Source organism: Podarcis cretensis, assembly GCF_951804945.1.
Source record: "Podarcis cretensis genome assembly, chromosome: 8".
NCBI lineage: Eukaryota > Metazoa > Chordata > Lepidosauria > Squamata > Lacertidae > Podarcis > Podarcis cretensis.
Window position 1 is genome coordinate 30,337,449 of NC_137177.1, and position 13,025 is coordinate 30,350,473.

The following is a 13,025-nucleotide window of genomic DNA, read 5'->3' on the forward strand; positions in this document are numbered from 1 at the left end:
GTGTTAATCGGTATGGGATTTTAGGGAGGGCTAGTGCCTCAGGTAGGGGACATGTTCTCTGTGGGGTAGTTTGTCCACCTTTGGTCCCCACCCTGCACTCAGCTCTCACTTATAGCCATGCCCTGGGAACAGCTTCCACTGGCTGGCTAAACCAGATGAGGGTAGCCTATGGGTCTCAAACCCTTGTTGAGTTAGGGACTTCCTCTGCATGTGAAGACAAGCTCCAGTGGATTGAGCAGATTAGACCAAAAGTGGGTCCAACGGACAATAAGGCAGTTTCTACATGCGCAGTAGAGCGAAGTGAGGGGTAGATGGGGTTCATTAACCTGGGAAGGTAGCCCATCTAGAAGGAAAACACTGATCCTAAACCTCCGCTACCTTGTGGTATATCTTCGGGAGAAGAAAAGGCTAATGAGTAAACCCTACACAAATCCAGAGTGGAGTCCCTAAGGTGGCTGGATATAGTGCTTTGTACACTTCCTTCCCTTACAGCATCTCCTGCAGCCAAGCTGGTGCCAAACGTACTGCTCTGCTTTCCGTTGGACCACATCTGTGAGACCAAAAGGGAGTTCTTGTCTTGGCATCCCGGGACCTTCATACACACTGCGCAGGCTTGCGTCCCATAGTCTGACTTTACTCTCAGAGGCACATTCCATTGTGTTGAGACGGATGCCAACAAATGGACTTGCTCACAACCACCACTACTAATGAAACAATTATTCCTTTTCCCTCCCTTCATCAAATGTTAAGGTGTAATAGGAAAGGGGCTGACATCTTTAGCCTATAAAGTGGACACTGAATGCACACATATTTTGAAAATGTACAGGAAGCTGGATTGGCTGTTGTTTATACTCAGCTGCAACAAAGGGCTTATTACTTTGGCACATGTAAAGTGACATTTGCCAGGAAACATGCACAGGATCGTGCTCTTTAGTCCTGCTGTTCAATGGGGAATAATCTGCTATAAGGGTTTAAGGCTGAGCCTTAGTTAAGAACTGGCTACTAGCATGTTGGACTAGGACTAAGGAGATCAGGGTTCAAATTCCCAATCCATGAAGATCACTGATCTTGAACTAAACATTTTCTCTTGGCCTAGCCTACTGGAGAGGGGGAAAACCACATACATCACCTCGAGCTCCTTGAAAGAAAGGTGGAATATAAATGTGATGATAGGGAGGTTTTTAAGCAGAGGTTGGATGGCCATCTGTCATGGATGCTTTAGCTGAGATTCCTGCATTGCAGGGGGGAAAGATTTTTTTAAAATCTACAGTTGTCACTGTGAGAACCAAAAACTGGACTAGCTAGGCCTTTAATCTGATCCAGCAGGGCTCTTCTTGTGCTCTTTGTACTCCTCCACATTTATTTTGTACCAGTCAATTGTGTCAGGCACTAAGGGCAGATTTCCTGCTTGGAGGGTAAAAAAAAAAAAAGATATAAGCAAGGGACATACACGTTCTTTGCCATGTTTATTAGAAAAAATTAAGCCACACTGGTTAGAAAGTTAAGCCCAGGAGAGAGAGATCCCTCTTCAGGTTTTAGATACACAGTTGAAACTGTTGCATTTTGGCAAGCAGCTTACTGGATGATATTCAAGGAGAAGCATGCAGTACTTTGGTGCACTCTCTGGAGCACAACCAAATGAATACTGCCATGTACAAGTCACATTAACTTTTGAAATTAGCCAAGAGCTCATCTAGAACACCAATAACTTATCCCCCTGTATAAAGTACATTCAGGAGGCAGAACAGAATCTCAGATGGTACAGCACTCCCAGACCAAGACTTCCACCAGCCTCACACCTTTATGTATTGCCAGCAGAAGCAGCAACTGAACAGGAAGATCTCTGACTGAAAAAAACCAACTTCTGCCCTGACAGATACAACATAGTTGAGACAACCATGTTACAGGCAGGCAAAGGCCAATATTTCCAAAACCTACTCCTTCAACATTTGTAAGATCTCAAGCCATGATTGTCCTTAGCAATGGTAGAATAATTGGTACCTAATTGCCAGCATTTAGTGCCCTGCTTTACCAAAGCAGCCACACTCACACCCACAAAAGAATGAACGCTACAATGCTCCTTATAGCCTCAAGTGTTTGACAGTCTTCGAAGCCTCCACAGCAGTCTGGTGGTGCACAAACCACTTAGGAAATGAAGTGCGTCTCCGGTGTGAACTGATCAATTTTGTGGTCAGCTGGGTTCGCTGCTGCTTCGTAGTTGCAGATGGTCACTTCATGTCGATGAGGCTGTACAGGAAAGACAAAAGACTTCCTAAGATGCAAGGCAGTAAAGTTGAGAATTGGTGAAAGCCAGAGCAGTCCTTTGATACCATTTCCATTTAGCAGGACCTTCTCTTCCACCATACATTTTCCCTAGAATACTCACTACGCAAAGATTCCTTGAGTAACCTGTGCATGCTTTGATGAGTTTTAAGATGATGCTAATCTACCTCTTTGGGGATGCAGTGATGTCTCTTTTCATGTCTTGTCCCCTCAAAGTCTAGCATGCCTTATCACTCAGGTATGCTGTGTGCAGTGAAAAATGGCAGGATTGTCAAGACAAGTCAGCGGCTGCTTTAACCTGGCAGAGCTCTGCACTAGGGAAAACCAGCAAAACAGCTATAACTGCTTTGTTTACAATCATACCCCAATTTGGAGCAGCAGGTGGGATTGAAGACAGGCTGCTCATCTAAGGAATCTCTGCTTTAGATCCTAGGAGAGATCTTCCACATAACTGAAACACATCCTGCACAGAGAGCCTGGGGCCAGATTTGTAGCAATCAAGTGGCGGGTATATAAAAGTGGCATGTCTGCAAACAGCCACTCACTGAGTCATCTGTGAGACATAAGATGCATCAAGATGTGACAAGGCAGGAAAGCTGCTTTTTTTTTTTTTTTTACAAAAGGGTGGCTTCCTTATACAACGTGCTAAAAGTAACAAGTAACCTTCAGGAAGTCAAGCAAGCTCAACGGGATAGCAGCTTTTGTGGACTCATCTGCATGACTTGGGTATACGTCATACTCCTCATCATTACCACAGCAAATAGCACTAAGAACCATAAGGGGTGGGCACCTACTAGAATGCAATAGTTGCATTTAAACTTTGTTAATGTTTTACTATGGATGTACCTTAAGCACAGACTTTCATATGCTCTTTTCCACTAGCCACTAACAACAGCAGACAACAGCTAGGAGTCATTTAAATATACAACATCCAAGGTTGTCACATTGATTTTGCACCCACCCTGGAGCCTCTGCCCAGACAGAATTACATACAGAACTGTATGTAATTTGACTTGTCTCCTGCTATTATAAACTCTCCAGTGATGAAGGTCGGTATAGAAATTTTATAAATAAGTAACGGTATCCTTGGTGGCCTTCCTGCTGGCACAAGATCTATCTTTGCTTCCCTTCCCTTCCCCCCCACCCCACATCTCTTTTTCCTTTTTTATTGTGTACTGATCTAGAAGCACGTGGGCTAGGGCTGTCTTGTTTTTCTATCTCTATTGATAATTTATACAAATTTAAGAAGCTCTGTATGGCCCTCTTTCCTCATAACTGCACATTTTTTTCAATTGTCATCTTGGCCCCTTACCTCTGTCCATTCTCCCCTCAGGCCTATGTAAAAGATCTTTGTTGTCTCAGCACCAAAATTCTTGGAGATGTGGATGGACAGATGATAAACATTTGAGAAGCGAGCAATTCTGAAACAAAACAGAAATTTGGTGTTCTGAATATACAATTCTCATTACAGACACGCAAGAGATTGCATTCTAGTCTCTGGGGTAATAATAATCACATAGGGATAGAAAAACAGTTTTTGGGGTCACTGTCTCTACCAACTCCAGACCGAGACACAAGCTCAGGAACTGGCGAAGCCTGAAGGGAGAAAGGGATCACCTTAACTTCCTGGATTGCAGCAGCAGTTAGAGCATTTTTGGCTGTTTCAGCAAACCAATCAGGGCACACTTGTCACTGGTGCTATCTTTCTTTTCTGGGAGAGACCCACTACTGCCTGATCCCTTACTGAAATACTCCTCTATCAGATGCTGCCCCTTAAAGCCACTCAATTCACTTCTTGATTTTTGGGATTTTTCAGTGACTACACTACTGATCACATTTAGAGACCGTTGTGCCTATTTATGCCTCATAGTAACCCCCCCCCCCCCCATTTAGAGGGCTACTAACTCTCTGAAATTCCAGTTTTGTCTGTTCAGCAACACAACCAACCTACTACATTCTTCTTCCTGCCTTTCCTCTTCTGGGGCACATGGGGGATCATGTCACCTTGGGAAGTTAATTCAGAAATTGAATTACTTCAAAACCAGGGCTGCAACTTTCCATACCCTTAAATTTCCTGTGGTTTTTTATTCCAGAAAATGGTGCATATCACCTTTGTTCTGTTGTAATGACAAAACATCACATCAATAATAACTAATTATAATATCACAAAAGGAAATGGGAGCAAATGATGACAGTTAATGGGTGTCACACAAACAGGAGGCCAAAACCCCATGATGGATAGCTTTTGCTACATTTCAAGTCTTCTCCCGCCACAAAAGACTCTCTAATCCTCAATTGCAGAAAAAAGCTCAAGAAGCTGGGTAAGGAAAAAGCTTCTCTACAGTCTAGGTATCAAGTTAACTTCCCTTCTTTGTCTTCTTTATTAATTTGCATGTATCCAGCTATGGTGCTTAGTTCCCACCCAACACATGCGCTTCAGGAGCAGCAATTAAGCACCATACCACATAAAACAGCAGTGGCAAAAATGCTGTTTGTGAGCTATACCAGAAAATAAAATATAATTAAGAATCAGTCTGGAAATAAGACAGTTGCCCTTCTCTTTATGTTCCGTTTCTTACACCAAACATGTCTGTACTGTAGAAATATTAACCAATTTAACTGCCATGGCTCCTTATGCTCAAGAACATGACAAATTATACTTCAAAAGAGAAGGTTGTGACATCTGGTACATGGAGAACTATCAGAGAGATGGTGCTGAGGCACAGGTTGAATATTTGTTTCCAGTTTCAAAACAAGGGAGTTCTGCACATCCCCTGTGAGAGCTGAGCAATGACTCACTTTGTAGGATATTCCAGTTCTCCAGTAACGTCACGATTCAGGCTGAACATCTGATCTGGTTCTCTGGCAGTATCACCAAAAGACATGTGAGGAATGTTCTTAAAACTGAAATAAATACAAGACAACAGCAAAGGTCATCCTGCACAAATTCAAAGTTTGCTTACATATCCCAACCACTGTAGTAATTTGGCTTTGTACTGCGAAACATAGCCCAACTGCTAGGAGCACCACACAACCGGAGAAATCAGAAGACAAAAACAAGTTATTTTTCACATCCTGGTGCCCTCCAACTGTTTGGGACTGCTATGGCCATCATTCCCATGCACCACGGCCAAAGGTCAGGGGGGCAAGATCTGTAACCCACCACCACCAGGAAGGAACCAGGTTGGAGAAGGCTGGCTTAAGACATGCTCTAAGTATGAATTGTGTATTGATTTGTAATGATTTGTTGGGTCTCTGGACCGTAACAAAGATTGATTGATTGACATACTCTAAGTCTATCTATTGCAAAGGCAGCCCAATATTGTGTTTTGGAGCTGCATATGTTTTTGAGCTACAACTCCCATTAGCCACAACCAGCGTGGCCATAAATCAGGTATGATGGAAACTGTAGTTTGTCAACATCTGGAGGGCACTACAATGGTTACCCTGCTCCATTCCACTGGTCCTCCACTGGTGGGTTGGGATCCACTGCTGGGTCACAGATTGATCTAAGGTAGGTCACAACAGCCGAAATACTACCCTGAAAGTACAGGTAACTTTCATCTTATATCAGGGCTAGGTTCCAGGGGTCCATGCATATACACAAAGATAAATTAAGTCATGAACCCCCAGAGTCAGCCCCCCTGCAAAGTCCAGCGCTACTTGCCCACCTTTGGGAAGGAGGTGGGAGGACTCTAGGGCCCTGCCAGAGCCCTTATGCCTCATTCCCAAAGCCCAGTGCCTCACTTATCTGGCTCTGGGAATGTGGTGCAAGGGCTCTGGGATGCTTCCAGGGCCCTTGCACTGCTTACCCAAAGCATGGTAAGCCCGCAATTGCAGCTTTGCACAGGTGAGGGGAATAAATAAATGGAGAGTGGGTTTCCTCCACTCTCCATTTACTTAATCATTTCCCTTACCCACTCACACAAAGCTATGATAGTGTAATTAAAATAAGCATAGATGTGAGTTACCTGTATGTAGTAAAAAAAATTAAGAGATACGTCCCCAAATGCATACTTGAGTTGAAGGTGAGTCCCAGGTCTGAAATAGTAGTTGGAAGACTACAGTACTGCCCTAATGTACTACTTAGAAAAGGAAACTGCTCCTCCTGTTGAAAAAGAAAGGAACTACAAACAACTCATGGATCTCTGAGTAACTGGGCTGGTAGATCAGTAGTACCAACATTGCTACCTAGGGGAAATACTGATTTAATAAAAGTTAGCAATTTAAGAATCTTCAGTCACATCCCCAATTCACCAACTCCCTGTTCCTTTGCGACTATGCCCTCAAACCACCACAGATGACAGAACGGCAAGCTACCTGCGAAGCTCCTGCACCCAACTGCTAAGGGCACCAACCTGCAAATGCCATGACAGCAAAGCCAAATGCCAATTTGCCTAGAGCACACAGCCAAAGCAGCAATATTCCACTGCAGCACTAAAGATGGCTCTCATGATTCTACAGTTTCAGTCTTCACAGTTGCACACAGGAGTGTTAAAATGTGCACTCTTCCTGATGAATGTGAGGGATCTATGTACAGTGGTGCCTTGCAAGACGAAATTAATCCGTTCCGTGAGGCTCTTCGTATAGCGGTTTTTTCGTCTTGCGAAGCAAGCCCATTGACAGCTTAGCGGATTAGCGCTATTAGCGGTTTAGCGGCTTTTAGCGGATCAGCTGATAAGCGGCTTAGGGCTTAGGAAAAGGGGGGGAAAGGGAAAAAAACCCCGCAGGAACTCGCAATACATTTTCGTCTTGCGAAGCAAGCCCATAGGGAAATTCGTTTTGCGAAGCGCCTCCAAAACGGAAAACCCTTTCGTCTAGCGGGTTTTCCGTCTTGCGAGGCGTTCGTCTTGCGGGGCACCACTGTATGATTTCTAGGGGGTCCCACAGGTCATATCATAAGCTTTTATTTGTATGGCCCTATTTTTATGGGCTCCACCTAAGAACTAGCATCCTGTATTTTGTTCAGAGGCGACAAAGGTGCGAAGAGTACCTTAAGTACACTATGTGCTACCAAGGTGAGGTGGGAGTGGAAGGAAGGCTTGCCAAGTGGCAAGATGGTTAGAAGGAAATGGGAGAAAGCAGACACCTGAGGAAAGAAGGAGCTGAAGAATGGGAGGCACTCTCCTACTTTCTTCTACGTAGGACTGGGGCACAGGGACCATTCAGCAGTGGCAGGAAAGCAAGGGAGGAGCACGTGTTAGTATAGTAGCCTGATCTTGACAAATTCTGCCAACTGTAGCTTCTGCTGTCACTGCTACATGATGACCTGGAAGTTATGAGAGTAAAGAAAGACAGTTCTTCGGGCACAGAATTTGGGCATGGGCAATTTCAAATTTACTGAACTTAACCGTTTACTGCAAGTTACACAATGGCCAGTATTGACTAGAATAATAGAAGAGCTAAAGAAAAAAAGAAAAAAGAAAAAAAAAGAATAACCACTCAGTTATTGTCTTGGTAGGATTAGGCATTTGCACAGCACAACAATTCCCCCACAAAATATTTCCCCTTCAGCCCCACTTACAGTCTCATTTCTGATGGGTGTGTGTCATCATTGTCTCCCATCACAATTATCCCTTTTAGTTTCACATTGCCGGTAAAACTGCAACAAGAGACAGATTGCTGGTTTTCCAAGTACAGTAGATTTAAAGCATTTTTTAACAATCCAGAAGATTCCTAGGTGGTGTACTAAAGTGTAACATAATCTGTACTCATATGATTAAAATCTTGCTGTAAGAATGCCACACCTTCAACATTGTCTGATGACTCTTCAGAACATTGGAAAGACTGTTGCTGTGGGTTGCCATCTTTACCACCAGTCATACTGCCGCCCAGTCTACCCACAGCTCCTTCTGCACCCCCCTCTGAAATTTCTATTATGGCATCAGCTGCTGGAGAGTGCCATAAACACTTCACATATCCCTAACACATCACTGTTTTTGTGGATTTTTAATTGCAACCTGCTTTGAGAGTCAGTCTTTCCTGAAAATCAGGTAGAAACAAAAATAAAATTATAGTAGCCATCTTCCAAAATTACCTCTTACAGCTTGACTGCCACCCAAATGCTCTGCATTTCAAGAGTGAGGAAAAAACAGCACTGAACATGGAGAGACGTGAATGTCAATAAATCATGCACTCATGCAAAATAGGTACTTACGGAATATTAAACAAAAGCTCTTCATCATCATCACTTTCTACAAACTAGAAGAAACATAAAACTCCATTTAATATAAGGAAATTTATATCCAGTGAATAAAAATGTTGTCCTGCATGGCACCTTGAGAAAACCAGAGGCTACTTTTGGGTTGTAATTTTTAAAGAACAAGTTCCTAGCCATCACAGCTAAGAAGAAAAGTCTGGATGCATGCAGGCCGGGCAGTAGCAACATAAACTGAAAGAAAGCCTTGCAATTAAATGTATATATGTTACCTCAGCCCACATATTTCAGCAAATAAGTTATGCTACTTATTCGTTTTCTCCTTGAAAAATTGAGGAGGAATCTGCTTCCACTCTGCAAGACCATCCTCTTGGATTGCCTGGAAGCAATAATGATCCACCCTAGGCAGGTGGCTATTTCCAAGCCTGGGGGAGAGGCCATCTATTATGCCTCCCAGAACTAATGCGCTGTGACTCACAGACCACACCTGCTGTCAGTCTAACCCTGTTCTCTATGCCCATACTATTCTTGCCCAGATAATTCAATGTGACTTCAAAACCTGAATTTTAAGTGCACAGACAGAAAATATATAATTTGCCTTAATTCATCTCAGTTGCAGAATGCAGTAATTTTCTAGGCACAGAATTCTGGACATCTAGGCAAACACATACAAATCCAAGTCTGTCTTCTTTCAAACCTCTTTGCACTTTAAATCCAATACAGGCAACTACAACTTAACTACCTATAAAACAGTCCTATAACATAGTGTGCACTGGGAATCTATCAGGAGACATAAGCAATAATGCCAGATGGCACAGCCACCTCTCTGACCCTTTCCAGTCAATACACAAACTGACTGGACCAGGTGGTGTAACAAGACCTTTAAGAAAGCCGACTTCATAAAACTTAGGGAAGTGCTGGGTGAGATCCCATGGACAGTAATACTAAAAGGAAAGGGAGTTCATGATGGCTGGGAGTTTGTTAAGAGGGAGATAGTAAAAGCACAACTTCAGGCAATACCAATGAGATGGAAACATGGAAGGTGCCTAAAGAAGCCAGGGTGGCTATCTAAAGAACTTTTAACTGAGTTAAGATTAAAAAAGGATGTGTACAAAAAATGGAAAAGGGGGGAAACCACCAAAGAGGAATTCAAACAAATAGCCAGCACGTGTAGACACAAAGTCAGAAAAGCTAAAGCACAGAATGAACTCAGGCTTGCTAGAGAGGTTAAAAGCAACAAAAAAGGCTTTTATGGGTATGTTCGTAGCAAAAGGAAAAACAAAGAAACAGTGGGGTCACTCAGAGGAGAAGATGGTGAAATGCAAACAGGGGACACAGAAAGGGCTGAACTCCTCAATGCCTTCTTTGCCTCAGTCTTCTCCGATAAAGAAAACAATGCCCGACCTGAAGAATATGGAGCAAATGATTCAGCAAAGGAAACACAGCCCAGAATAACTAAGGAGATAGTACAAGAATACTTGGCTAGTTTAGATGTATTCAAGTCTCCAGGGCCAGATGAACTGCATCCAAGAATATTAAAAGAACTGAAAGATGTGATCTCAGAACCACTGGCAGTCATCTTTGAGAATTCCTGGAGAACAGGCGAAGTCCCGGCAGACTGGAGGAGGGCAAATGTTGTCCCTATTTTCAAAAAGGGGAAAAGAGAGGACCCAAATAATTACCGCCCAGTCAGTCTGACATCAATACCAGGGAAGATTCTGGAGCAGATCATTAAGCAAACAGTCTGTGAGCACCTAGAAAGGAATGCTGTGATCACCAATAGTCAGCATGGATTTCTGAAAAATAAGTCATGTCAGACTAACCTGATCTCGTTTTTTGACAGAATTACAAGCCTGGTAGATGAAGGGAATGCAGTGGATGTAGCCTACCTTGATTTCAGCAAGGCATTTGACAAGGTGCCCCATGATATTCTTGTAAAGAAGCTGGTAAAATGTGGTCTTGACTATGCTACCACTCAGTGGATTTGTAACTGGCTGACTGACCGAACCCAAAGGGTGCTCATCAATGGTTCCTCTTCATCCTGGAGAAGAGTGACTAGTGGGGTGCCACAGGGTTCTGTCTTGGGCCCGGTCTTATTCAACATCTTTATCAACGACTTGGATGATGGACTCAAGGGCATCCTGATCAAATTTGCAGATGACACCAAACTGGGAGGGGTGGCTAACAGCCCAGAGGACAGGATCACACTTCAAAATGACCTTGACAGATTAGAGAACTGGGCCAAAACAAACAAGATGAATTTTAACAGGGAGAAATGTAAAGTATTGCACTTGGGCAAAAAAAATAAGAGGCACAAATACAAGATGGGTGACACCTGGCTTGAGAGCAGTACGTGTGAAAAGGATCTAGGAGTCTTGGTTGACCACAAACTTGACATGAGCCAACAGTGTGACGCAGCAGCTAAAAAAGCCAATGCAATTCTGGGCTGCATCAATAGGAGTATAGCATCTAGATCAAGGGAAGTAATAGTGCCACTGTATTCTGCTCTGGTCAGACCTCACCTGGAGTACTGTGTCCAGTTCTGGGCACCGCAGTTCAAGAAGGACACTGACAAACTGGAACGTGTCCAGAGGAGGGCAACCAAAATGGTCAAAGGCCTGGAATGATGCCTTATGAGGAACGGCTAAGGGAGCTGGGCATGTTTAGCCTGGAGAAGAGGAGGTTAAGGGGTGATATGATAGCCATGTTCAAATATATAAAAGGATGTCACATAGAGGAGGGAGAAAGGTTGTTTTCTGCTGCTCCAGAGAAGCGGACACGGAGCAATGGTTCCAAACTACAAGAAAAAAGATTCCACCTAAACATTAGGAAGAACTTCCTGACAGTAAGAGCTGTTCGACAGTGGAATTTGCTGCCAAGGAGTGTGGTGGAGTCTCCTTCTTTGGAGGTCTTTAAGCAGAGGCTTGACAACCATATGTCAAGAGTGCTCTGATGGTGTTTCCTGCTTGGCAGGGGGTTGGACTCGATGGCCCTTGTGGTCTCTTCCAACTCTATGATTCTATGATTCTATACAGATATCTTATATAGATAAGCCTTGTTTCTACTGCAACAGAATAAACACTGTTACCTCTCTGGAAAATGCTTAGGATTTTTTAAAAGTTTCCACTTCATAACTGAGTTAGAATTTGTACATGGAAAAATACCTTTCTGCGCAGTTACCACATGCATCCAATCATAATGAATGGGAGGGTTAGTGCCTGGGCGTTTGACACACACCCTTGACCCTCCCTCTGCCCCTCCCCATAACCAGCACCTTTGCTGGGTCGATATCTACGCCAGGAATGGGGAGGCCTGTGGCCCTCCAGATGTTGCTGGACTCCAACTCTCATCAGACTCAGCCAGATGGCCAATGATAGGGATGCATGGGTGCATCCAGGGGGAGCAGCAGGTGCCCCCAATCAGGTGCTTAACTAACTGAACAATTGCGTCGAAGACAACTCGATTCTGACCCCCTAACCTAAAGTCTGCCCCTCCCCCCAAAATAAATCCTGGCTGCACCCATGCAAGGATGTCAAGAGTTGTACTTCAGCAACATGGGGTCTAGTGTAGCAACCTGTGCTGGTGCATTGCACCAACGCCCTCCAGGTGTTGTCGAGCTACAACTCCCTGGCACAGCCCATGACGAGGCCTGGGAGGAGCTGCAGCTCAGCAGCACCGAAACGGCCACAAGCTCCTCCCCCCCCAACCCCTCCGGGAGGCGAGAAAGAAAAAAAGGAGGGCAGACCTTCTGGCGGTCCCCGCGGTCTTCCCAGGCGCGGAAGACAAGAGCCCCGCTGCCTTCCCTCCGCTCGTTCAGGCACTCCAGGCGCTCGCGGTCGATGCGCAGGTAAAGGCCCCAGGCCTGGCCGCGCCGCTCGGGAGGCTCTTCGTGGTCGTCGCCATGGCAACAGCTGCCCCCGCCGTGACTGTGCCCGTGAGACATGGCCGAGCGCGTGGCGACGCCCCCCGCACGCCCCGTTCCCCGCAGCGACAGCAGCAAACACGCAGCCACACGCACTGAGCAGAGGGAAAGAACCCGGATGTCAACAATGGCAGAGCATGCGCAGCGCCGCCTTCAAAGGCATCTCCCGGCCCTGTGAGATGAGGCCGGCCTCCCTTGGCTCCTCCCTTGTCTCTTGAAACACGGTGCCCGTTTCGTTACAGAGCTAGAAAAAGTATAGAGTGTCCCCGCACAGCCTGAACTAATCTAGTCCAACCCCTTGCAATGAAGAAATATGCTGGTAGCCCATGTGGGGATCGAACCTGCGACCTTGGCATGATCAGCACCACGCCCCAACCACCTGAGCATTTATCATTAATCTTATTGTTATTAGTTGCGCACTCTTCATCCCAAGGTCCCAGGGCAAGTTACAACATTAAAACACAATATAAAAAAAGTTCAAAACATCTTACAACCCCAACAGCAATATGAGTCTTAAACGTACAAATATCAAGTGTCAGTAAGCAACTGAGGTATAAGTGACATTCATGTGCCATTACTTGGTCATAGACAGTGTCTCCTAAAACCAAGTCACACACTTTATACCAGAGCTTTCCAAACTTTTCATGTTGGTGACACTTTTTA

At 44.7% G+C, this 13,025-nt stretch overlaps 1 protein-coding gene across 1 annotated transcript; it reads right to left on the reverse strand.

The window, feature by feature from the left end:
* Positions 1 to 1,447: 1,447 nt before the first annotated feature.
* On the reverse strand, positions 1,448 to 12,486 carry PITHD1 (PITH domain containing 1). Its single transcript, XM_079987813.1, has 6 exons — positions 12,186 to 12,486; positions 8,441 to 8,484; positions 7,808 to 7,885; positions 5,083 to 5,187; positions 3,596 to 3,704; positions 1,448 to 2,247 (listed from the first exon to the last, which is right to left on the reverse strand). The coding sequence occupies exons 1-6, from the start codon at positions 12,381 to 12,383 to the stop codon at positions 2,146 to 2,148; spliced, it is 636 nt and encodes a 211-aa protein (XP_079843939.1). The 5' UTR covers positions 12,384 to 12,486; the 3' UTR covers positions 1,448 to 2,145.
* Between the last annotated feature and the right edge of the window lie 539 nt (positions 12,487 to 13,025).

Coding starts and splice junctions, on each gene's coding strand:
- PITHD1 (XM_079987813.1), bottom strand. CDS start 12,383: ATGTCTCACGGGCACAGTCACGGCGGGGGCAGCTGTTGCCATGGCGAC. Junction 7,886..8,440: donor GAGCTTTTGTTTAATATTCC/GTAAGTACCTAT, acceptor CTCTTGTTGCAG/TTTTACCGGCAATGTGAAAC. Junction 2,248..3,595: donor TGAGGGGAGAATGGACAGAG/GTAAGGGGCCAA, acceptor TTTCCTGTACAG/CCTCATCGACATGAAGTGAC.